General features: G+C 45.1%; 1 protein-coding gene across 3 annotated transcripts in view; it reads right to left on the bottom strand.

Moving 5' to 3' along the window:
- Positions 1 to 210: 210 nt before the first annotated feature.
- PH4alphaEFB (prolyl 4-hydroxylase subunit alpha-1) overlaps positions 211 to 27,048 on the bottom strand; it is a 116,582-nt gene continuing 89,744 nt past the window's right edge. For all 3 annotated transcript variants that reach the window (XM_065451156.2, XM_065451158.2, XM_065451157.2), the window contains 2 exons: positions 20,531 to 20,627; positions 211 to 7,427 (listed from right to left, as the gene is read on the bottom strand). In XM_065451156.2, coding sequence (XP_065307228.1) covers positions 7,357 to 7,427; positions 20,531 to 20,627 — 168 coding nt within the window. In that variant the 3' untranslated portion in view covers positions 211 to 7,356. The remainder of the gene's footprint in view (positions 7,428 to 20,530; positions 20,628 to 27,048) is intronic.

The raw sequence follows: 27,048 nt of genomic DNA, 5'->3' as shown, positions 1-27,048 counted from the left end.
TTCAGCAAAACATTATATTTATTAAGCTATGAATGAATGTTCAAACATAGATAATACTGCATTTTGAATCGAGCAACAAATTTAGTAACAAGAACTATATGCTTGATTTGTATTCAAAATATCAGAGTGTTTGGAGGCACCTTTTAAACCATTTAACAATGACATTTCTGGTGATGACTTCTATAAAAACTTGCAAATAAGTATCTCATATGCATGATTAAAAAAAGAATTTATTGCAAAAACAAGGTAAGCCATGCATCACACTCACACATCTATATATATGTATCGGAATTCACAATTCCACTTGCATGTAAAAAGCTCACACTTCTGGCAAGACAGGAACCATTATTGCTACATTTAGTCTAATGTTCCACTAGACTCGCTAGGCTGCAAAAAAAAAAAAAAATCACAATATCATATGCTTGCTGCACTATATTAAAACATGACTAAGGCACTTACAACAGAAAAAGAAACATGGCACAGTTCGTTTCATAATGAAAAAATGACTATGCAAAGGGTATCAAGTGTAACTTTGGTAGCTGTAAGCATTTGAGTGCAGTCCTGAAATAAAGGAGCAGCATCTGAAACATCAAGAATTGTTGCAACAACATAGTGACTACTACAAAAGACAAAATCACAAGAGAAAAACAAGCTTTGGCACCAACAGAAATCAAGTACCGAGGAACCAGCTGCACAAAAATAATTTCTGCTATCCAAGCCCACCAGTGCCACAAGCATTTTTCTCTACCTTAGAAGGAAAATCACGAATCACTTGTGCAGCCTGTGCTAAGCTATGAACAAGTTGGAGGAAATAGTTTTACTATAAGAGACAAAAGACAGAAGCAGGAAAAAAAAATCCTACATGCAATCCGATAAGCTATGCATATTAATGATAACTTGGAATACATGTTTATAACTGGTACCTAAAGTAAAGTTTGCATAGCTCAGCAAGAGGACAGCCAATGATTGTTTTCATGAATACGCCAGTAGCACTATATATTGTACACAAATGCCATAAGAAATCTCAAAACCCAAATGAGGCACAGGTACAATGAACACACAACAAGCATGAAAAACACTTTCTCATTATTAGCCATGGTGTGCAGTTTGACTGTAATGGCATACAATTCTGTTATGAAATTATTGTGTGTGCACTGCATCCTTTGCTGGGTAACTAGATATCAAAAAGCTAGCAAATGATGTGTCATAATGACTGAAAACTGATGCACATGAAACTGGAAAAGCAGCTTTAATGCAGTGAAATGCACATGAAAGCTTAATTCTGATATCTGCTTCTTCACTTGAAAGCACAGACAGTATCTTTGTGCCACAAGTACTGCAAATGTGTGTGGTTGAAATTAAATGTCCTCATTTTCCCATACTGGCCCCTAGTAAAAAAGCGAAGAGTGAAGAATCAAAGCTGCATTATATTGAGGCTTTGCAGATGCACTGAAAGCTCAAATTTTACACTCAGCCCAAACCATTAAGTACTTCTGCACCAGTTGTGCTTCTTCTATACCTTATTTTGTATCAATGAGGTTCTTAATGTTTATTATGTCTGGCATTTTATTGCAGCAATCCAGAACATTTTTTCACAGTCATGTATGTCAAGTGATGACAAATAGGTTCATTTTATAGTGACCTCTCAACATTCCTACATATATGTGAACTGTATCCATATAGCTTTGCATAGTGCTGCATTCTTACCAGTATACAGTCAAACCTCGATAATAATGAATATGGGTATAACAAATTATTGAATATATTGAATTATTAAATGAAGTAAATATAACATTTAGTTTGCCATGCTTTAATTCAATAAGTATTCTAATGCAATAATTCAAACAAGAATGTAAAATCCTAAACAATATTGGTTGCAGCAAAGCGATTTGTTCACTCGATTGGGCTCAAAGTATATGCTACCTACTCTGGAAGGAAAAATGTCAAATACTCAGCAAGTGCACTTTGAAATGGCAAATTCTAGACAGACGTGCATATTGTGACCAATGTCCTGGCTTGGCTGGCCTGCAGCAGGCAAGTCAACATGCCAATTCCATCTGATCACACTGATCACATGGCTTTCCATTAACAACAGTGCAAAGCACGTTTGCAATTTTAGTATTGTTCCCGTGACATGTATCAGAATGGCAAGCCCATCAATAGGCCATCGTGTTGGAGTTTTTCTTTTTCACACACAGACTGCAATTTTTTTGCCGATATCAGCATGTACACTTATAACAATAATGGGTATAATGAAGGTATTTTCATGCAGCGTGGAAGTTCATAAAAACGAGATTCGACTATTGCATTATTGTGAGTGACCTTAAATAGTGTTGCTAGTAGGCACAAAGTACAGGACATTATTACACTTTGCAATACTTCAACAATGTGCTCTCTGTTCAAATGACTATGTGTACTAACCCGAGTGCCTCTTGATGGCTTGAAGTCATAGGAGATTAATATATTGGCATTGTGAGATGCAAGTGCCAGATTTAAGCAATATTATGCGGATGCAGGATGCGACTTGAACACAGCTAATGCTTCCATCTATGATCACTTATTCTGACACAAATACTAAACTCCTTAGCAATCGTAAGTGAAGATACATGCAGCATGTTAAATAGCACAGGGTGTCTACTATGTTAACACTTTCAAGTTCCCCAGGTTTTCCCTGACTTTCTTTGAATCTTCCCTGGCAGTCTACAACACCGCAGGGTGCAGGTTCAAGGATGAAAATGGTGGTTTATAGATTGCCAAGCTACTATGCCACCCCATTATTTTCAATAACTGCTATCAGTAAGCTGTAAATCAGGCAGATGGACAACCAAGTTTGACTAAACGTGCATTTCACGATATTCCAACCATCTGGCTAAGCTCACGCTAACAAAATCAGCTTAAGACACCATTATTTTGACGACTGCATAAGTTCACTTCAAAACAATGCTTCCTTCTGGCCACTGTACGTACTAATTTCCCTGATTCAAAGCAAGTGGGGTGAAAATACCCTGCTTCTTCCCTGAATTTTCCAGAACTGATGAATTCTCTGAAAATTCCAGATTTTCCAAGTTCTCCCTCATGTTAGACACCCTGTAGTATCAAGATTTCATTAAAAAGCTGCTTTCTAGACTGGGTATAGTAACTAAATGCAGCTGCAATGCACCACTTGTGAATAAGATCTGCAATCGGTTCTTATTTTTTGTTCCTATAGATCTTCCATGTAGCCTGGACCATCATCTGCTGCTGTTTTGATGCTGTTTCAGAGTGTGTTTCAATCATTTCATTGGCACTCTCTAGCTGAGCCATGCGGTCTTGTCATGCAGAGCAGTGTCTGAAGTAGACTGGACATCAAACAAACGTGCGATTATGAGGTAAAGCAAAAGGTATAATAGACGTCCAGAAAGAACATGAGTGCAAGCAAAACACTGAGATAAAAGAGCTTAGGGACCGTCAGTTAGAGACAGCAATGATGACATTAAACTCTTAAATCACAATAGAAAAGGATGATAAAGCCACACAATTTTTTTTAGCTTCTTGCACTACCTTACTGCTTTAGGAAAGCTGCACAAGTGTGAATACTAGCCTGAAAAATTAAAAACTGACTAGAAGTTTGTTAAGACTTGCAAGTACAGCACATCATAAGCCAAGTATGAGATAAGTGTTACATTCTACTAGCAGAAGCAAACCATTAATGACATTTCAGAATAGCTAATTTCTCACAAAGTTCCACAAGGTTAAAAAAAAGGCTGTATTTCTGAAGGACTCAATTGAATAAAGAAAAAAAAAAGCTGCTTAAGCTATCTCTGACACAAGCACAGCAAACATGAAAAATAAAAGAATGCAAGGAAATAACTGCCTTGAACTAAAGGGAGTGGCTTGTGCAACAGAATAGCTCCAGAACTTCTAATGACAGCAGGTAGGTAACTACAGCAGAATCTCCTGATACAAACTTGAGCAATAAGAATTACAAGAAAAAACAAAATTGGACCTAAATGCCATCTTGAGTTTTGGCTGGGCGTACCAATTGCCAGTGACAACATATCAATGCAGAGCCGTTGCTATTTGCACTGTTGTCATCTAAATACATTGGCATTATTAATGCCTGCCAAAGGCAAAGCTGGATATTCAAATGTCTACTGAATTACCTCTGACTGAGCAGTTCTTGAGCATGAGCAATGAGGAAGTAAACAGAAGGAATCCATTAGTGCATTGCTTTAGCTCATGTTATTATATATATAGGGTTCAGCGTTTTCAGTTGAAACTGGGATAAAAAAAAGTTGAGATCTGCAACAATGTCCCAACACACTCAGTGGTTCAAATGTCCCACCACCATCAGTGGAGGATGTGTACACATAATAGGTGACACGGGCTCCTATTCATGCGATAGCATGCTTAACGTAGGCACAGTTGCTGAACTAGGTTGCGTCAGTGGTAGTTTTTGGACGAAACAACCAGAAGGAGAAACGTAACAAATGGGAAGCTAATACATAAATCTATGGGAACTAAACAGTACCGGTATTTGAGAGAGTAACAGCTGGGAAAACATAAACAGAAACATATCAATGAGCTTCTACTGTATGAATAGATTATATGCACATTGTTGTGTAGGACTGTGGGATATGGTGCCACCATTACCGAGCACATGGCAGTGGCCAAACTGTTGACATCCTCACAGGATTGAGTTCTGTGACTTTTGCATTCCTCATCAAAACCATCGCAATGGCGATTTGCGTGATATTTGGCTGCAGAATTGGAAGCAAATGCAAGTCAAATGAACAGGGACCAAGCACATAATGGCTGCCGAAGGCGATAATAAACCAGTGTGGCCACACTAAGGTGCTATCCGAGAAGCGGCAAGGCACATGGCTTGTGCAGATCAACAGAAAGAACTTGAAAACACTGAACAATGTTCTTGTCTGCAGGCATAACTGGTAAACAACAAACAAGCATAACAAACATAACCATTTGACAAGACAATTTATAACGTTAACGTGCATGACAGCTGGAAGTAGGCTCCGTAGCACCTGATAGTTGATATGGATTGATGCTGTCGCACATAATTTTATCTCTGTACAGAGCCCGTGTCAATACCACAAGACTGTAGCATCTGGGAGTTGATATTGGCCTCGAGGACATACCATAGTGCCATCCACTGGAATCTCTGTGACATAGAAAGGGGCATTATGTGATTCCATGCTGTGAAGTGTTTGGCGCCTCCAGCAGTTCAGCCACAGTTCATTCTGAGCGTTCGAATATTTTGGGCGTTGCATGTTTGGCATCTTGGCTGCATAACAACCTAGCGCGTACATCCCAGTCTGGTGTGTAGGGCAACAAAGATTTTTAGCGAGTCAGCAACCTGATGCTTTCACGTTAGCTATTCAGTTCACATGATCTTTCACAAAAGTAGGTATATGCACTTTTGCCGGAATAACAGTGCTGTTCACAGCATTCGTTGCAGGGAGGGCAGCTTGTCACTTTCAGCAGAATTATTGCGAGACGATGATTTATTATCAGCCTATTACAATACGTGGAATATCAACCGCTTATATTTTTGTTGCCTCAATCCACGCTTCCACCATGTGCAGGCATGCAAGTTGCATGCATTGCTGTGCAGAGTATTTTGACTGATGTGATATCAAGTGAGCATGCTACAAGCCCTGCGTACATTGCTTTTTCGAATCTTACGATCACCATATTATTTCGTTTTCAGTGACTTTATCGGCCAGGCATTTCACTACTGCTTCATTTTGGGGTACGCGTGAAAACTCCCACCGACTTCAGTCAAGTACGTCTCGCACTGCGGCACCGAGCAGTAAACCAAGCTGTAAGAGTGGACAACTAAATTACTGCCTAAATCAAGGCTTCAATAGCCCACCCAGCGAGCTGCGTTGGCTGTGGCAAATGCACAAACACGTGTCACAAGATGTCACTTTCTACATCATTGCAATAGCAGCGCTGGTCTCTCCTGTGGTGGCCCTCTAGGCCAATAGGTAGATCCTGTCACACATGGCAATTTTCTCTCCGTATCAAGCGTGTGTCAGGTCCACAAGTTCATCAAAGCATGCGGGACCGTCCTCAAGAATTCTTTGTCATGTCATTAATGCACAACCACAAGGAAAACGTACACAGTGCACATAATATGCCGCATGGTACAACGACGAGCACTGGCACCATAAAGAATGCGCGCGGCAATGGAGGATGCATGAGTGGAGCTAACATCCAGTGCATGCTACGTATTGGAACATTGTGACCAATGAAAGGTGCAACACCATAAAACAGTTACCTGCACCAGCTATATGCAGCCTTGAATGCTGTAACTACAGTCTGCCTTGCATGCTATCAATCACAGCATGAATATATTTGAATAATTAAGTAGGTGGTTTTCTGGGCCCGTTGGTGCGTGATGACAGTGTGGTGGTTCCAGCAGGTAGACAGCACAGGACAGCGTGTCTCTAGCTGCTGGAACCATCACACTGACATTTTAATAACTGCTAGGCTCTAGGTGCTAATTCAAGAAATTTTTACTTTGGTACACCCTTACAGGAATTTTAACATGACTTTACTGCTGGATTAACCACGAGTAAAAATCACATGTTATATTTGAGGGTGGTTGTGCAACAACTTTCATTGGCGCAGCAGCTGTTGCTTGACTTTCTGGCTGCTTCAAGTTCGTCATTGCAAACACTCACTATTGGGCCCAATGCATGCCTTCTCAGTAGCACTCAAAATCCGGTCTAACAAAGTCTGGATCACTGAGATTCTAAAGTAGATTGTAACTTAAAAACACAGCACATAACTGATGAACAGGACTAAAATAGCTGTTATCCCTTGTAGAACATATACTGGTGTAAAAGCTTATTATGAGGACTACATAAACATTACAACACCTATTCACAAACATGGCACAGTAAAAGCTCACACTCCTTTCTGAGTCTTGACTGTATTGTCTCTTGACAGAGCTTACGGCATAAATGCAATTACACATGGGGATTCAGTTTCGAAAAAGAAGAAATACAAAGAAACATTTTGTTCAGATGTGGCCTTTTTGTTTATATTGTGGCCTGCACAATAAATTTAAATGACAAAGAACAATGCAAAATGTAAGCCAAAGGCCTGACAAAAGTAACACTACAAAACTGGACAGCAAAAGCTGCATGTGTTGCACGATGGCAAGAATATATGTGGGCTTTGATGGTAGGAGACAATGCTGAACTGTAAAGGCACAGAGTTGTACGTTGTTCCCAATGAGGAGTAAGCGCTTAGCTTGTCTTGTGCTGGCTTCAGGCAGCCTGGCTGGGGCAGAAGTCAGCACTCCACATAACTGCTCTGCCACCGCTAAACTTGGGCTTGTGTCACTTGTCACTGGTTGATGCGTGTGCCACATGGCCTGAGGAACTCTTGGCCTCTTTCATGGAACCATTTGTTTGAGACTAAAAGGAATGGAAAGGAAGTGTGTATGTAGGAGCAGGCAGAAGGCAGAAATCGCCAATTGCACAGCACTACATGCTGGGCCAGTAGTGTTTGCTTATTATCATCAGCGACAATGTGGCACAATATCTTGTTGCACAACATGCTGAGTGTTGTCCTACACCCACTACCCAGTACAGTTTGGAGGTAACAACCTTAACAGGGACTTTGCTTCTGCATGCCACAACAAAGAATCCATATTCAATCTCAAGAGGAAACAAAACTGGCATAGCCTAAGGAGGCACTGATCTCGCTTGTTATTCAATACCTACCAAAGTACCACATGTTTCTATACCTTATGGTTTCTTGTCCAAGAGACACCATGTTAAGAGAGGACTGTAAATGACATAAGCTCCCCTGCTCATGCACATCACAGTGGCAAAAATAGTAGAGTTATGCGAATATTTGAAATGTTGAACACAAATCGAATGGTTCTCACAATACAATTTGTGTTAGAGAGTTTACTATTAATTATTTGAAGTTGCGGAATATTCGTTTTGTTCGAATACTAAGGGACAGAAAAGGTTTTTGAAGTCTACAGAAGGAAAGACTGATGCAAATGGAAAGTCTTTTCGAATGATTCTGCTGCAGGAGAACCGCTGTTGTTGTGCAAATGCACAAGTTCATGAGCAAATGCATGGAGGAAATCATTTATACACATTAGTTTTCAGTTAAACACACGTCCTGTCATAGACAGCCTACAAATTTTCTCACCACACTTAGGCAAATCTACTTATTTTGAGCAACATTATCATGCTTTGATCCATTTAAAATGACAAGCGGCACTGTATGGTAATGCACTCCGCTCCTTCAATAAGCGCTAGAGTTCTACACGCATCTGCTGACGTGCTTTAGGTTTTTCGAATAACTGTCATTGCCATAGTGCACCAAGATTTACAGTCACATTTCTCTTGTTCTCATTTAGAGGCTTATCAAATGGGCTAAGATTCAGCTGATATGGCACTAAATGTATCAAATAATGTAAATAAGCCTTTTGCTGCCAAGAAGACTACATGGGAGTTTTTATACTTCATGAAAGTTCTTATACTTTATTTCATTTAGAAGTGACAAAAGATTAAACATTCAATTCAATATTTTAAGCCCATTTTTTTATAATATTCATATTCAATTTGATTATACAATTTCAATATTCATACACCCCTAATATATTTCCAAATGAGAGCACTCCAAGTGTTTACAATCAACAAACAATTGTTCATTTGTATTTATGGTGAAGCTATGCTACTGGAAAGTGCATTGCCATGAAATCTCGGCTTTCGTGTGGTCTGTTCCTTCAAACACACAGCTCTGCTCATCACACTGAAACCACTCAGTAATTTCTTCTTCCTCACTGCTGCTATAATTTATGACCAATTTTCTCTCGCCATCATCTGCAAAAGTGTCTTTGAGCTAATTATTGACTTACAGTTATCTCTTGGTTTTGACGAGGGGTGTGCGAATGTTGAATAGTAGGTTTCAAATCGAATATTGAATCGAATCAAGAAAAAGAAAGCTGAATATCGAACTGAATATTGAACAGAATATCGAAAATCCGAAAATTTAACATAAATATTTATACTTCCAAATTTTGTGCAAGACACATCACTGTGTGTCTTACAATACTTTCTAGTCAAATAACGTGATAAGCCTCCTAAACACGTGCAGCACTGCACATATTTAGGAGGATAATCACATTATTTAAAAAGAAAGTATTGTTTTCTAGTTTTCTTCCAGAAAACAGAAGGGAGGTCTTTTCTATCTTTATGGCAGGTGGTTTCTTTGGGTTATCGTCATCTCATTAAGGCCAATCTATGCGACAGAAAAAGCGCAGAATGTGCATCACATTACTCAGCACCACTCCACGTGGTCATCAGCGCTGTAAGCGTTGACTGCAATCGGTGCCGATTATAAAGAGTTCTCAAGCTGGGAGGCACACGGGAAATTCCCGTCTGTGTAAATGTGTCTGCAGCCGAGGGTCAGGACACTGTCACATTATATTTTTGAGCTCACCATGTAAATACAAAGCTAGTCTTGTGACCGTTCGCTCAAAGCTACGAAAAGAAACTGTTGCGCGCCTATGAATGGCATTTGAAACGAGGGGCCATGGTACGGTATTTCACAAAGATGGCATTCGTGAACATCGAACAGTCATCCCGTGCACTCGCTCTCATAGGCGAGGCGGGTTGTTGATTTTCTGACAGTTGTGTGACTGCTGTGAATAGATCTGTGTCAATTTGGTAACTAATTTTAGTAGCCAACACCTGACGATGCAGCTCTGATTAGGCCTAACGGGTAGACAGTGCAGCCAACAGTGGCCATGATGGAAATTTGCCGCTGGCCATGATAACGGGCTGCAAACTGTCACGAAAAGCTTGTCACTAATATGTTCCTACGGGTGGCTCATCAGTGATTAGTTGCGAGAATACATGTACGGGTTATAGCGACGGCTGTTGAAACATGGTGTTCAGGTCCACGGTTGACCAGCTGGCAACTACCGTGAGCATGCGTACCAAGTTTGTCTGTGTGTTCGCATCTGAGTAGAAAGCTCTGAACTGCACAAGCATCCATGCGTGAACTATGAAGTCACATATTCGATGCGATGCGGTCATCACGCCTCCCGGTGGCTAATCGACCTAATCTTCACACATGCATCCATGCTTTCCACATGTGCTGCTTTTCTTGTCACCCATTATCACCCATCGTGCTTCAACAACCCAGAGAGCCCCCTACCTTCCGTGGAGCTATGTCGGAGGATCCGAAAACCTGGCTCAAAACCTTCGAAAGGATATTGACCTTCAACAACTGGACCTCTGAGGATAAGCTACGCCATGTGTACTTCACCTTAGAAGATGCTGCGAAGACTTGGTTCGAGAATAGGGAGTTCACCCTTACAACGTGGGACCCTTTCTGCAGTAACTTCCCGAGGACCTTCACGAGTGTTGTTCAAAAGAAAGGGCCGAAGTTCTGCTGGAAACCCGAGGGAAACTACCCAATGAGACTATCGCCATCTTCACAGAAGAGATGGCCCGTCTTTTCCAGCACGCCGACCTGGAAATGTCTGATGAGAAAAAAGTCCGCTTCTTGATGCGAGGTGTAAAGCAAGAACAATTCGCCAGACTGATCTGCGACTTACCGAAGACTGTAGCCGAGTTCTTGACAGGGCAATGATAATTGAGGAAACTCTGGAAATGTGCCTAGGCAATATTGTAACGTAGATTGAAGACGGAGTCTTACAAAATAGACGCTGCTCTTTAATGGCGGGCCAGAAGAAGAACGTGCAGCTGACGTGCTTCATCGTCTTTCATGGCGCCGACCTTTGCGTGCGCCGTCCCGTGGTGCGGGAGCCCCACATCATTGTGTCAATTGCCCCGCATGCGAAAAGTGACCGTCTCGGTTGCGTGAAAAAGTTCTTTCAGCGACAAGAAATGGCGCTCATCATGTACATCTCGGCGTTCACGTACACGCATAGTAGGGTTTCATGCGCACTACATGAACAACTTCAGCGCGAAGACGACGACGGAGCGAACCGGGGTCAGAACTGCAGGGGACGACTTCGTACGTCCCGTCACTGAGGCGGTGTGTAACCTTGTAGGGACCAAAATACCGGTGGAGCAACTTTTCCGAGAGTCCACGGCGACGCATGGGACCGCCAAGTGCTCACGCCGCAGTGCGCCATCTAAGCACTGGGCTACAGTGACCTCCAAGAGACCATCAGGGCCAGTGTGCGCGAAGAACTGCGCAAGACGTTTCCTTCGTTGCAACCTCAGGTGTCCTCCGTCACTGACATAGTAAAGGACAAACTTTGACGGTCACTGGGTGTTTCCGAAGTGCAGCCCGAATCAACGCTTCTCGTGCCGAAAGTGATGACCTATGCCGCTGTTGCCTGCCGTATAGGTTTCCCTCTGCGACCGCGCCAAGGCCCTGTAAGGCCGCAATTCCGTCATCCAGCGCCGCCGCCACCAACACGCTCACCCGTCGCCCAGCGCAGCTATGCGAGGAAGACGTACATTTGGTGAACCGCCGACCACCGCCCGTTCTGCTATTACTGCGGAGAAGCCGGCCATGTGCACCGCCAATACCCATACCGCGATTTTGGACTGAGAGTGTTTGCCGTCAACGTACCGTGTCCACAGCTTGGAGAGCGCCCTCGTGAGATTGCCGACTACCTCGCCGCCACTCAGTGGAGTTCTCGACAACTGTCCCGTTCGCTGTAACCAGGCCGTTACATGTCGCCGCAGCGCCATCCATACACTGGCCCAGCCCGGAGCCGGCCCGTCAGCCCACATCCGGAAAACTAAAAGCAGCAACCGATGGACGTGCGGTTGCTTTTTGTCGAACTGATGAAGATCCTCCGCCGCCGTCTAAGACAGCGAAGAGACTATCTCGATGACATAACAACGACACGCTGTTGTCCCAACGAAGTCTGGAAGCAAAGAATACGCCGACAAAAGACGACCTGACGACGCCACGTATCAGCCACAGGTCAACGCAATGCAGCCGTGATGCAACACCAAGACCTAACTGTAATGCAAGACAAAGAACCACCGACTTCGACGTGCTTCTTGACGGCCACACAACACAGGAGCTGATTACTCTGTCATGAGTGGACCCATTGCAGCCCAGTTGAAAAAAATTAACACTGCATGGGAAGGCCCTCAAATTCGGACCACTGGAGGACACTTCATAACACCGACTGGAAGCTGCACGGCAAGAATTACCGTTCATGACCAGACTTACCCTGCCACCTTCGTTATCCTCCAACAGTGTTCACGAGACATCATTCTCGGCATGGACTTCCTGAACCAACACGGTGCAATCATCGACCTGAAGTCGAAGTTGATAACGCTGTTGGAAAATCAAGCGATACCGCCGGAAAGCTCTGTAGTCACCAAGCCTTTACTGTGCTCGAAGATCAAGTGAGCATCCTGCCTCGCTCCAGCATTGTTATTTCTGTCGGCACCGAAACACCCGCTGACGCAGAAGGCGTCATCGAGGGTGAGCAATGTCTACTGCTCAACCGCGAAACTTGCGTCGCAAGAGGGATCGCTCGACCTCACGGAGGGAAAGGGGAAGTGATGCTAACCAACTTCAGCCAGGAGTTCAAGCACATCAACAAGGGCACGACAATCGCGTACAGCGAGGAAATTGTGGAAACAACAATGCGTTTGTCCTCTCGGATTCTGCCGCATCTACCTCGACGACCATAGTTCCCAAGCCAGACTTCGACATAAATCCAAGTCTCCCCATGAGTAAGCAACAACAGCTCAGAACTCTTCGACGATAAAAAGACTGCTTTTCGACATCGTCGAGGATTTGACAACCACCAGTCGCACAGTATCGCATCATAACTGAAGAGTGCGCTCGACCACTCTGCCAGAGCCCTAACCGAGTTTTGATGCGAGAACGTGAAGCTATTAGGCAACAAGTCGAAGAAATGCTGTACGACGACATCATCCAGCCGTCGAAAAGCCCTTGGGCATCTCCTGTAGTCTTGGCTAAGAAAAAGGACGGAACCCTATGTTTCTGCGTTGATTATAGTCGACTGAACAAGATCACGAAGACGGCCATATACCCCCTCCCACGGATAGACGATGCATTGGATCGGCTCTGCAACGTTAAATACTTCTCGTCGATGGACTTCAAGTCTGGCTACTGGCAAATTGAAGTTGACGAAAGAGATTGTGAAAAGACTGCCTTTGTCACGCCAGATGGCCTCTATGAGTTCAAGATTATGCCATTTGGACTGTGCTTGGCATCTGCAACGTTCCAGCACGTGGACACGGTTTTAGCAGGATTGAAGTGGCAGAGCTGTCTTGTTTTCTTGGTTGACGTCATCGTCTTCGCTAGAAATTTCGACGATCACCTTAGGCAGCTTGCAACAGTACTAGAGTTCACCAAGTCATCAGGGCTCACTCTGAAGCCGGAAAAGTGCCGCTTCGCTTACGATGAGCTTCTGTTCCTAGGCCACATCATCAGCAAATCTGGAGTCCGCCCTGACCCACACAACACAGCTGCCATCGCAAAGTTTCTGCAGCCCATCAACAAAAAGGCAGCGCGTAGATTTCTTGGCATGTGTGCCTACTACAGGCGCTTTGTCAAGGACTTTTCACGCATCGCTGAGCCGCTGACACATCTAACCAAATGTGATGTTGAGTTCTAGTGGGAAATGCAGCAGGCTGATGCATTTCAAGAACTCAGAAGATGCACGCAGTCGTCGCCGATACTTGACCACTTCGACGAGGACACCGATACCAAAATTCACACTGCCGCCAGTAGCCTTAGGCCTTGGTGCTTTCCTAGTCCAGTGGAAAGACGGACTTGAATGGGTGATAGCTTACGCTAGCCGATTAGGGGCTAACGCGTGCTGTTGCCTCTTGGCCAAGTGCAGCGTATTTTCTTGTAAATATACTTGTATATAGCTTTTCGTCTGCGTCTTCCTATGTAACATATCTGGTGGAGCTGGGCATTCCCTGTCCTGAAGGCAATTATTCTGTCACAGAAAAGGAATGCCTCGCCATCATTTGGACTACAGCAAAATTCATCCCTAACCTGTATGGCATGCCATTCAAAGTCATCAGCGACAATCACGGTTTGGGTTGGCTGGCTAATTTAAAGGACACTTCAGGACGGCTGGCATGGTGGAGCCTCAGACTGTAAGAATATGACATCACTGTAATCTACAAGCCCGGACGAAAATGCTATGATGCTGATTGCCTATCATGCGCCCCCATTGACCCGCCGCCGCCAGACGACGAGGATGACGACACCTTCCTTGGAATAATAAGTGTGGAAGACTTTGTTGAACAGCAATGAGCAGACCCAGAGCTAAAAGGCCTCATCGAGTATTTAGAAGGCAATACCGACTTTGTCCCTAGGTCATTTAAGCGCAGATTGTCTTTGTTCACGCTTCAAAAACAACCTACTCGTGAAAAAGAATTTCTCACCAGTCCGCGCCAACTACCTTCTCGTTGTTCCGTCAGCGCCACATCCAGAAGTACTGCACACCCTACATGATGATCTGACCGCTGGGCACGTTGGATTCTCCTGGACGCTATCGAGGATACAGGAAAGGTATTACTGACTGTGCCTGACCTCCGATGTCGCCCGTTACGTCAAGACATGCTGAGATTGTCAGCGATGCAAGACACCACCGACAAGGCCAGCGGGATTACTACAGCAGACCAGGATGAATTTGTTGGGACCATCTCTGATGTCAACATCCGGAAATAGGTGGATCGTTATGGCAACGGACTACCCCACTCACTTCGCTGAAACTAAAGCTTTGCCGAAAGGTAGCGCAGCTGAAGTGGCAAAATTTTATCGGCGAGAACATCCTGCTGTGACATGGTGCCCTAGAAGTCCTCATCACCGACAGAGGAATGGCCTTTACAGCAGAGCTAACCCAAGCCATTCTGCAATACAGCCAGACAAGCCACAGTAGGACAACTGCCTACCACCCGCAGGCGAATGGTATCACAGAGCGCCTGAACAAGACCCTCGCCGACACGCTAGCAATGTACATTGACGTCGAGCACAAGACGTGGGACACGGTCCTGTCGTATGTAACCTTTGCTTACAACAGGGCAGTGCAAGAAACAACACAGATCACGCTGTTCAAGCTGGTTTTTGGCAGGAATCCAACGGCTACTCTTGATGCCATGCTTCCGCACATATGCGACGAAGAGAATCTTGATGTCACCGCCTATCTCCAGCGTGCTGAAGAAGCCCGACAGCTCGCCCACTTGCGGATCAAGAACCAGCAGAGGACCGACAGCCAACACTACAACCTTCGATGACGCTACGTTGAGTACTAGCTTGGCGACCGTGTTTGGGTTTGGACCCCTATACTCTGACGATGACTAAGCAAGAAGCTTTTATGCCACTATTTCGGGCCCTACAAGATTATCCGACGCATTGGCGCACTCGACTATGAGGTCGTGCCAGACAGCATTTCACTATCACAGCGGCACCGCTCACGACCTGAAGTAGTCCGTGTCGTACGAGTTAAGCCGTTCTACCAGTGCTAATGAACTTTGGGACTTTGCATAGCTGAAATTTCGACTTTTTTTTTTGGACTGTGCTACCTGAGACTTTGTTTGATGTTTTGTTACTTTTGTTTAATAAGTGTCCTTTTGTGTTTCACTCTCTCATTATGTTTGTAGCATCAGGACGATGCCTTTTAAGAGGGGGGCATCTACACGTGAACTTGTTTATCTTTTACGGATGAGCGCTTTTCACCATCTAACAAATTTATTGCTCAGCGCAAGACGTGCCTGCATGTATTGGAAGTTTCTGGAATCTTATCGATGGTTCTATCTGCTGTCTGTTGTCGCCGAACCTTGTGTAATCTGACTGCATGTATGTGTGATGTGAATGGTGTAGAACTTTCTGGAAGACACGCAGATCCCAGTGATTACTCTGGCACATTCGATGACTGATGTATAAAAGCCGATGCACTTGACCCGCTGATCAGATTGACCTGCCATTGTACACTACTACGTTTTCTGCTCCATTATTTTTTTCGAGCAGTTACAGACTGGAATGGCCTACCCTATGACATCGTCTCCATCGCTACATCATCTATTTTCCAAGAACACGTAACTGATCATCTTCAATGTTAAATAATCTTTGCTGTTTGTTTTTTGTTATTCAAAATATAATCCCACCCCTTATGTAACAACCCCTGAAATGGGGGCCTTTAAGGAAATGAACTGAACTGAACTGTACATAACAATGCTACGGAACAGTATTTGCGATCACGAAGAGGCGAGCAGTGTGAAGATGACGATGACGATTAGGGGCTAACGCGTGCTGTTGCCTCTTGGCCAAGTGCAGCGTATTTTCTTGTAAATATACTTGTATATAGCTTTTCGTCTGCGTCTTCCTATGTAACATATCTGGTGGAGGTGGGCATTCCCTGTATCTCGTCACGAAGCTTCACAGTGGACAGTACGTCGAGCCTTCCTTCATGGCTCCCGGCTCCTCTCCGTTATCATGGCGCATTCTCGGGCAAAGATGGGGAAGATGTCGAGGAATGGATCGGACTGTATGAACACGTTCAGTTGCAATAACCACCACCACCACCACCACCACCACCACCACCACCACCACCACCACGCCGCGCCGCGCCGCCGCCGCCGCCGCCGCCGCCGCCGCCGCCGCCGCCGCCGCCGCCGCCCGCCGCCGCCGCCGCCCGCCGCCGCCGCCGCCGCCGCCGCCCGCCGCCGCCGCGGCCGCCGCCGCCGCTGCCGCTGCTGCCGCTGCTGCTGCTGCTGCTTACCCTTTTCGTAAGCCTCCAGGTTTCTGCCCCGTAGGTGAGTACTGTTAAGACACAGCTATTATACACTTTTCTCTTGAGGAATAATGGCAACCTGCTGTTCATGATCTGAGAATGCCTGCCAAACGCACCCCAGCCCATTCTTATTCTCCTAATTATTTCCGTCTCATGATCCGGATCCGCCGTCACTACCTGCCCCAAGTAGGTGTATTCCCTTACGACTTCCAGTGCCTCGCTGCCTATTGTAAATTGGTGTTGTCTTCCGAGACTGTTAAACATTACTTTAGTTTTCTGCAGATTAATTTTTAGACCCACTCTTCTGCTTTGCCTCTCCAGGTCAGTGAGCATGCATTGCAGTTGGTCCCTTGAGTTACTAAGCAAGGCAATATCATCAGCGAATCGCAAGTTACTAAGGTACTCTCCATTAACTTTTATCCCCATTTCTTCCCAATCCAGGTCTCTGAATATCTCCTGTAAACACGCTGTGAATAGCATTGGAGAGATCGTATCTCCCTGCCTGACGCCTTTCTGTATTGGGATTTTGTTGCTTTCTTTATGGAGGACTACGGTGGCTGTGGAGCCGCTATAGATATCTTTCAGTATTTTTACATACGGCTCGTCTACACCCTGATTCCGTAATGCCTCCATGACTGCTGAGGTTTCGACAGAATCAAAAGCTTTCTCGTAATCAATGAAAGCTATATATAAGGGTTGGTTATATTCCGCACATTTCTCTATCACCTGATTGATAGTGTGAATATGATCTATTGTTGAGTAGCCTTTACGGAATCCTGCCTGGTCCTTTGCTTGACAGAAGTCTAAGGTGTTCCTGATTCTATTTGCGGTTACCTTAGTAAATAGTTTGTAGGTAACGGACAGTAAGCTGATCGGTCTATAATTTTTCAAGTCTTTGGCGTCCCCTTTCTTATGGATTAGGATTATGTTAGCGTTTTTCCAAGATTCCGGTACGCTCGACGTTATGAGGCATTGCGTATACAGGGTGGCCAGTTTCTCTAGAACAATCTGCCCACCATCCTTCAACAAATCTGCTGTTACCTGATCCTCCCCAGCTGCCTTCCCTTTTTGCATATCTCCCAAGCCTTTCTTTACTTCTTCCGGCGTTACCTGTGGGATTTCGAATTCCTCTAGACTATTTTCTATTCCATTATCGCCGTGGGTGCCACTGGTGCTGTATAAATCTCTATAGAACTCCTCAGCCACTTGAACTATCTCATCTATATTAGTAATGATATTGCCGGCTTTGTCTCTTAACGCATACATCTGATTCTTGCCAATTCCTAGTTTCTTCTTCACTGTTTTTAGGCTTCCTCCGTTCCTGAGAGCATGTTCAATTCTATCCATATTATACTTCCTTATGTCAGCTGTCTTACGCTTGTTCATTAACTTCGAAAGTTCTGCCAGTTCTATTCTAGCTGTAGGGTTAGAGGCTTTCATACATTGGCGTTTCTTGATCAGATCTTTCGTCTCCTGCGATAGTTTACTCGTATCCTGCCTAACGGAGTTACCACCGACTTCCATTGCACACTCCTTAACGATGCCCAGAAGATTGTCGTTCATTGCTTCAACACTAAGGTCCTCTTCCTGAGTTAAAGCCGAACACCTGTTCCGTAGATTGATCTGGAATTTTTCTATTTTCCCTCTTACCGCTAACTCATTGATCGGCTTTTTATGTACCAGTTTCTTCCGTTCCCTTCTCAGGTCTAGGCTAATTCGAGTTCTTACCATCCTGTGGTCACTGCAGCGCACCTTGCCGAGCACGTCCACATCTTGTATGATGCCAGGGTTAGAGCAGAGTATGAAGTCTATTTCATTTCTAGTCTCGCCGTTCGGGCTCCTCCACGTCCACTTTCGGCTATCCCGCTTGCGGAAGAAGGTATTCATTATCCTCATATTATTCTGTTCCGCAAACTCTACTAAGAGTTGCAATAACCGCTGGGACCCTACTATCATGCTCGCCAACGTAGTCTTTTACCTCGGTGGCACAGCCTGAGTTTGGTTTTGGACGCACGAAGATGAGCTCACCAGTTGGGATTCGCTTAAGCAAAAGCTCCGAGACTTGTTCGGCAACCCCTACGGTCACCAACTTGCCAGGCAGAAGGCACTTTCCGGCCGTGTGCAGACGTCAACAGAGGCCTATGTCATGTACATTCAGGACGTCTTGGCTCTGTGCCGCAAAGTTGATGCACACATGACTGAGTCAGACAAGGTTTCCCACATCCTCAAAGGCATTGCCGATGATGCCTTCAACTTGCTCATTTTCAACAACGTGGCGACGGTGGATGCAGTTATAAAACAGTGCCGCCGCCTGGAACTCACTAAAAGCCGACGGATCGACCCGCAGTTTGCCCGTCTGCCCAACACCCCAGCGGCATCTTCCTGCGCTGATGCTCCTCATCCCAACAACACTGACGATGTTACCAGGATCGTCCAGCGTGAGATCGAGGCCACCTATCTGGCTGCCTTCGACTCCAACCCCGCCAACGCACCTGCAGTCATGGTTTCCCTGATCCAGGCAGTTGTACACCAGGAGTTCAAAAACATAGGTCTTCACACCATCTTCTCAGCCCATCGCCCTGATACCCACCCAGCTTCTTCGATTTCGCCCCGTCCCGCATCTTCTTGCTCACCACGTTTCCGCAACCCATCCGAATGGCGCATTGCTGACGACAAGCCCATTTCTTTTCACTGCCACCGAATCGGGCACATTTCTCGGCACTGTCGCAGTTGCTGGAGTTCCTCGACCTGGTCTACTTATACTGCCTACTCTCGCCCCCCAGGTGGCCCTTCTCATCCCTATGCCGCACGCTCCGATAATGCCGCTGCTGATTCTCCTGTGCTGAACCGCCCCTATTCTCGTTCGCCTTTGCCCCAACGATGACAATCTCGTTCTCCCCAGCCCTGTCGCTCCTATTCGCCAACTCCCTTCGTGCGCCGCTCCCAGCCGGAAAACTAGACGATGCAGCGCCTCGAGGTGACGCTGCATTGCTCCCTACGCCGCCAAATCCTCTACTGACGTTGCCAACTCATCTGAACCTTCTTGACGTGCAAGTCAACGGTGTTTCTGTGTCTGCTCTTATAGACACTGGGGCGCATTTGTCGGTATTGAGCACTGACCTTCGTAACCGGCTGAAGAAAATAATTACGCCCGCCACAACGCCTGTTGTCCGTGTTGCCGATGGTGGAACAGCCCCCGTAATTGGTATGTGTGCCACCTGTGTCTCCTTCGCCAATCGCTCCACTATCATGCTATTCACAGTCATTGTAACTAAAGCAAACAAGAATAATGAATAACATTTAGATTATACTAAGAATACTCGAAGTGAATATTAGTAGTTGAGGCGTTATATCAAACTCATTGTCTTAAAACTGATATGTTGCGTTCTGTGGGGTTCATTTTATTAGTTAAATGAGTAGTAATTAGCATTAGGTTGGAAAATGAGTCATGAATAGACTGACAGGCTGCACTCAGAGTGCTTTCACATGTCACAATTTCTTAAACACACTACCCCTAGCAAGCTCATGAAACATAGGCTCTTAGTTCTTTTGCTGAAAGTAGTGGGGCCACTGATATGTATCGTAGATGAGCATTAAGCACTTGTGTACTGTGTACTAAACAATTACACAGTGAATAATGAGAGCTCCACTAGCTGCAAGGTGAAAACAGACTCCCAGAGTGCCCCAACACTGAGTAAGTACTACCAAGGAGTCTTCTGTGTTAGAGATGACCTAACATTTAGTAAGGTCTGCTGGTATGGTAGACACACTAACCCCATTTTGAGCCAGCAAGGACTGGGCAGGCAGCATGCCGAGTCAGCATGTCCCCCTCACCGCTACGATGCAGGTTGTACCAGAAAGCAGCAGCACCCTGGAAATAACAAGGATAACCAGGTATAACATTTTAAATTATGTCATTAGAGTAAAAGTAGATTCACACTGTTCCTTATCAAATACAACACACATTTATGCAAACAAATACTACAAAGGACAAAATGACCCATTTTGGTGTCTCTTAAAAACCAACTTCACAGTTCCCCAGAGAAAGACAAATGCTTCTGCTTCTTACCTGCTGTGATCAAGCTAGTTGATGCCTCCCCCCAATCTTTGTGTGCACATTGATGAGGCTGTTTCACAGCCATCAAAGGTGGTGAACAGTGCAACTTTCTCAGCCTTATTTTCATTGTTCTTTCTTCTGGCATTGCGATGTGCAGAAGGATTGCAAATGCTCAAATGGGGCTACCGAATATGGGCTATCATCTGTAAAGTTTCAGAAGACCTATGTTTTTCTTATGGAATGCTAGCTATGAGTGAACCACCTAATTCTCCAACTGTATAAAGCAAGCTAGATGAGGCATCTCAGTGTGATGGAAGGAACATCATGGGTTATGTGTAGGAAATGAAACTAGTGCCTAAGTTCATGCAAGACAGGCACTGCTTTTACGTGCTTCACGCCACAGCGATGTTTGATAAGAATGGTCATATTACTTAAATGGTAAAACATTTAGTTCTTGTTTGTATACATTCAGCCATCCTCGCCAATGATGCCAAGGAACTACAGACCAGCTGAAACAGTAGTCAGACAGCCGATACACGCAAAACCAACACAAACACTTTAAAGGATCTGAAACACTTTTTTAACATACAAAGTAAACCCTCGTTATAACAAAGTGAATGGGGTGGCAAAAAAATTTGGTAAAAGTGACTAATCCATAAAAGCTAAGAAAGTAGAGCCAAAATAGCACAACTCCACGGAAGCCTAATATGGGTGTTGCATGGAGCATTTTTGATTGGGATCGAATTTCTTAGTTGTGATAGGCTTCTTTCACAGCCTTTGCAGCCTTCCATGACAGGCACATGAAAGGTTGCAAATCATATTGACCGCAAAAAAGACGGGGACGGAGGAAGAAAACACATAAACAGCACGGGCGGTAACTCGGTCAACTGATGGGAGGCACGTCTAGCAGCCTTCAAATCCTTTTCCGCATGCCATTCTGTAGCTTTAGTAAAGCATAAGTGTTTTCTTCCTCTGTCCCTGTCTTTTTTGCGGTCAATATGATTTGCAGTAAGTACCAACTAGGCCAAACTGAAGTTCTTCTGAAACATGAAAGGGTGCACGGAGTAACATTTGCCTGTTCCATTGTGCACTACTTCCACAGTACCACGCTGGGCATGCAAAAGGCTGCGTGGAGTAGCATTTGCCTTGTCTGTTGCACACTACTTGCACAGCACTGTGGTGCCACGGCAGCGCCACTCACCGCTGATATTGCGTGGGTGCGGTATGAAAAATAAAAAGGGTGCACAGGCACTACAATGGCAACAGCTAGCAATGGAGAGGGTTGCTCAGGGCAAAAGGTGCGGAGTGTCGCTGGGCCATGGCAGAACTGCTCGAGAGCCTACATGCAAGCTGTAGGGGTTGAGGACGGACTTCGGGATGAAAAAAACTTGGGAGGGTTTATTTTACATTATATACAGAGAGGTGAGAGTCAAGTAACAGTTGTACAGTCATTACGGGCAGGCAGCAACTCGGACGCTGTGGCCCGCGGCAAGAAGTTCGAGAGAGGTGAATCAGGGAATGCTCTACGAATCTCTGGAATGCTTCTTTTAAACCCTTCGAGGACTGGAAGTCGCGTCATGTTCGGCCAATGGGAGAGTCCGCTCAGATGACGCCATTTTCGGCCAATGGTAGGCGCCCATGCGGCGGTGTCACACCCGGCGGCTCCCTGCGGTCTTGCCTTGCTGACTTGCAATGCGCTCTTCAAAGGCGGACAAGGGGGACGCTTGGGCCCCATTGTCCGAGGGCCCCCCTACTCCCGGCGGTATGGCCCCGCTGGCTTGCAAATGCCTTCTTCAAAGGCGACCGGTGCGACGCTGCCAGGCCTTCCCGGTACATCACAGCCGTCTGGCTTCGGGACTCGCGTTACCTGGAACAGTGCCGGGCTATCCCCTCACTTTCTGGAAGAGCCAAGCATTGAATAGCTCCACCGGCACCGTACGAAGTGGGGGCCTTCAACTTGTTTGCTCGTGCCGCGCTTCGGGAATGTGGCATCCGAGCTTTTACGCTCCTTAATTAGCTGTGGTGCGATTTGATGTGGTCTGGGGAACTCGAAGGGGGCTCAGAAAAAGGTCCCATATCTAACAAAGCCCTACTTTAAGGTACTGATAACACCAAAATTTTAACCACTATTTGCCGCAAAATTTGGCAAGTAGCCATTTTGATCGCCAATCTTCCTAGAAATTGCGGCACATTCCTCCGTTTTTTTGTTCCGCTCTGACATGTACCCATGCGGCACGCAACTTACTAAATCTTTAAATTAGGTTTTAGCAGTAAGCGTAGGAAACCTGCTTACACCGTCAATATATATGTTGGCTTTTCATTTTAACAGATCAAACTTATTCTTTTTTTTTGGCAATTGTATGTCACAGGAAGCATACAAAGCACCAAGTTATAAAGGATGGCGGTGTGCTCTTAGTAGCGTTACCTCACATCAACAATGTGAGGTGCATTAGGCAGTTGTTTTCGTCCACTTGAATGTAATACAATAGAGTTCCGTTAATTAGACCCCAGTTAATTCGATTTTTTGGATAATTAGATCTGGACCAAAGGTCACTGCGGGCACCTATGCACTTCTATGGGCCCAAACTTTCGTGATTCCGATCCTAAAATTGGCCTTCGTCCAATAATTCAAACTTGAACAGTCAGCATGCATGTGCCTGACCCCCATGGTGACCCCAATAGCAACCTCTTTACTGCTAGCTTCCATATCGGCAGGGCTTAGGGGACAGTGAATGTGTTTAACAGACATCATCCCATCTCCCATAGAAAGCGCCTATTTTTTACTTTCCCTAGGAAGATTTGCAAGCAATAACAGTAGCTCATAATGCCCAATCGAGGTATTTATTCTATTCCAACGCGCCTTTTTTTTAATCCCGTGTAAATTATGTCAAAAACCACGTCCAGAGCGTTCATATGCCTTGCCGCATAACACGACTGTATTGCAGCGAAGCCGACTTTAGGAAATAGGCTGCCACTGTGTTACATATTACACCATTTACCATTTTTCTTACTAAAGGTACGGTATGCGTTAGATTTCTACTTTGTTTAGGTGCTTTAATGTTACCTCTATGTTAGCTTTCTACTTTGTACACGTAGAAAGCGAGCGCGCGCTTGATTCTGGACGTTCTAAAATAGGGCAAATGCTGCTAAATGAATCAGCGGTGTTTTGACGTTTTGATGCGAAAGCGTCCAATGGCCCCATTGAGCGAAAAAGCCGACATCTGTAGTCTGCAGCAGCGAAACGGCACCTAAACTCGCAATGCTCGTGATGGGCTCGTGATGTGGCTGCGACGCCACATCACGAGCGCGCCTCGACGGAGTTCCCATTGGCTGCGACGCCAGGTCACGAGCTGCGCCTTGACCGAGCAGAGCGGGCGAGAGGGACCACCTGCTGCCGCATTAGCATGCCAGGTGCTGCATGAGCAGGGAGAGCATCGCCGCGAAGTATGTCCCCCTTGCTCTCGGAACGAGCACTCCTCAACAGAGCAGAGCCAACACTTCCTACATAGCAGGCCTGTGCACTCCGATTTGTGACGTCATGCTACTTGGAGCGAAATTTCCACCGTCAAGTCCACCGTGACGAAAGGGGTGACGTAAAAATCACCGCAGCTTACTCGGGAGCATCTCCATTAGATTCTGTGGTAATTGGACAAGGTAGCACAACGTCATGGATCGGAGTGCACAAGCCTTACGCTATCTAAGAGGGGTCGACAGAGCAGACAAAAGGGACACCTGCTGCTGCAATAGTGTTAGCGTGCCAGGTGTTGCGTGAGGGGAGAAGGCATCGCTGTGATGCGTCGCCCAATGGACATCGCTGCGTCGGTGGCATGCGGCGTTGGCACCACAGGCTGCTGTTGCTTTCTGGCTTGGGGAGCACATAACACTATGATACATTACTCGCAATGCAAAACTCAAAGGACTGCTCAGTACCATTCAATTGGAGACTAATGCTTTCACGTTTACAACAAATAAGCGCTTGGGTGCCCTCGAATTTTTTTTTGCCTTTGTTCAATTCGATCCACCAGATAATTCAATTGATTTAATCAGTTGCGTCAGGGTTGAATTAATGGAAGTTGACTGTATATAGGGTGTTCTTCGAAGTTTGAGTAAATAAAGACTGTGCTTACTAGCCTGTTGAACTATAAGGCAAACGTGTCATGTACTGTATTCACATACACTATATGTTCTTGGAGGTTGCGGGCAAAGTTCATTGAAAAAAAAAAATTATTACTTTCACGTCACGTGCCAAAGATTATTGGAAAAAATGTATTACTTTCACATAACCAACGGTTGTGGGCAATGTGCTCTGTTTGGTTGGCCTTTTGCCATATTGTGGCACATGTATTATAATTTATAGGAAATTTTCACTTCCTAAATTAGCTGGTGGTGGCAAGTACCCATACAAAGGTTGTCACCACCCTAAAACAGACTTGCATGTAGGCTCCCTACTAATAACTTTACTGATGACAAGCGAGCACAGCATGGAGGAAAAGGGTATGCAGGCACCGCAATAGCGTAGCTGGTGAAGGAGAGGGTCACTTGCTCGCCCAACGCACAAAGCTTTTCTCAGCATGAAAGGCGCAGAGCTCATCCGTGAGTGCGCACACGGCCCTTGCTAGTTCGTTCTAAGTGCAGGAACTTATTGGTATGCTTCGAGTAATCTGGTTTAAAATGCATGCGTTTTGCCATCGGGACTGGTAGAAATTTCGAATAAAGCAATAATAAGAGTAAAATAATTTCGTCATAGTGAGGGTTTATCGCAGTAAGAAAATGTTACCAATCTGTAGAAGAGACCCCTGACAACATGTCAGCCAATTATTACACTGTATGAAGCAAGGAATTTACAATCTTGTGTCAGAAACCCTTTGCAATGTCATCAGCAGTTCCATCACAAGTTGCGAAGCAACCAACCAACCGGTAGAAGAACTGTAGTTGGGCTAGTTGGTAATTAATCTTCGTGACAACTTCAGGTCGCAAGAAAACATACTTTCATACATGCACAGACTCACACACCCAGCGGTATTGGCAGATTTTGCGTTCGCAGGAACGTTCTCAGTAATAACTCATTTTGAGTTAAATAAATAAAAGATATATTTGTCTGCAAACTCAAAAAGACCAAAGAAGTATTTCATCTATGCACTTGAGGTCTACGCACGACAGTTGCGCGTAGCTGCATCTGCTGTGTGTGGCCTCAGAGATTGCACTGTCATGCTGCGAAGTGTAGATACTGTGGTCGCCATGGAGTGCTGTAATGACCCCTCAGGCTGCTTACAATTTCGTGCTCCGACAACACCGTGAGTGATGTAGCTCCAGAGGCATGGTGACACAAGGCACCCAGAGCGCCCATCTCACATAGTGAGAGCGAAGTGCACACCTCACCCGGAGGCAGCGCAGTAAAAAAACTAACTTTACGGCGGGCTTTCAAGGCCCCTTTAAAAGACAAGTTTGTCAGTGCAGCCAAACAGCATTCCTAAAACAAAGAGGAAGTTGTTAAGAGGATGGCAAATACAACGCTAAATTCAGTGGCAATGTACAAGACTGTGATGATGACAACAGTCAGCACTGTCTTTCTAAACCTCTGGAGCTTTGGAGCAATAAAAGTTCTACGCAAGCCCTGGGGTGTGACCCAGCAACAGGTCAGGAAATGCTCACAGCGGCTTCTAAACTTTTGACAAACACTACCCTGTCAAGGCTGCTTTAATATTTGAGTATGCTAAAAAGGCTCTTGAAAGGGAGAGTACACATCAAACTATTATTTCTGGAACTGAAACGAACTACTATTTCTGGAACTGAAAGTATGAATGTCAACAAACCTGAAATTCAGCAAGGACTAAAAATTTTGAGAGATCGCTCAGCAAAAGTAACAAGCCCGAATCCCAGGAAATTGAACTGAATTGAAAACCGGAGCTGAGCTGCAGTCGAACCAAACTGTTATTTTTCTGCCATCTTGTAAATGAACCTGAACCTACACTTATTGAAGGAACTGTTCCAAATCACTTTGACAAATTCAAAATAATTGGAATTAAATGTGTTTTCGATGCACCAGGCACTGTGGCATTTGAAAGAAAATCACAGTACGCCTGTGCTTCTTAGCGCATTCAATTTATTGTGTAATATTAAAGACACCAGACACACACTGGCCTGCATCACATAAGGGTGCAAATAATCTATCTTTTGCTCAAATACATTTGCCTTTGGGGCTGAAAAACTTTGTTTTTTAAAACTAGTCATTCTT

The sequence above is a fragment of the Dermacentor albipictus genome, chromosome 1 (genome assembly GCF_038994185.2).
Source record: "Dermacentor albipictus isolate Rhodes 1998 colony chromosome 1, USDA_Dalb.pri_finalv2, whole genome shotgun sequence".
In the NCBI taxonomy this organism is placed as follows: Eukaryota; Metazoa; Arthropoda; class Arachnida; order Ixodida; family Ixodidae; genus Dermacentor; species Dermacentor albipictus.
The sequence above is the reverse complement of the archived record's forward strand: the minus strand, read 5'-3'. Positions and strand labels throughout refer to the sequence as shown.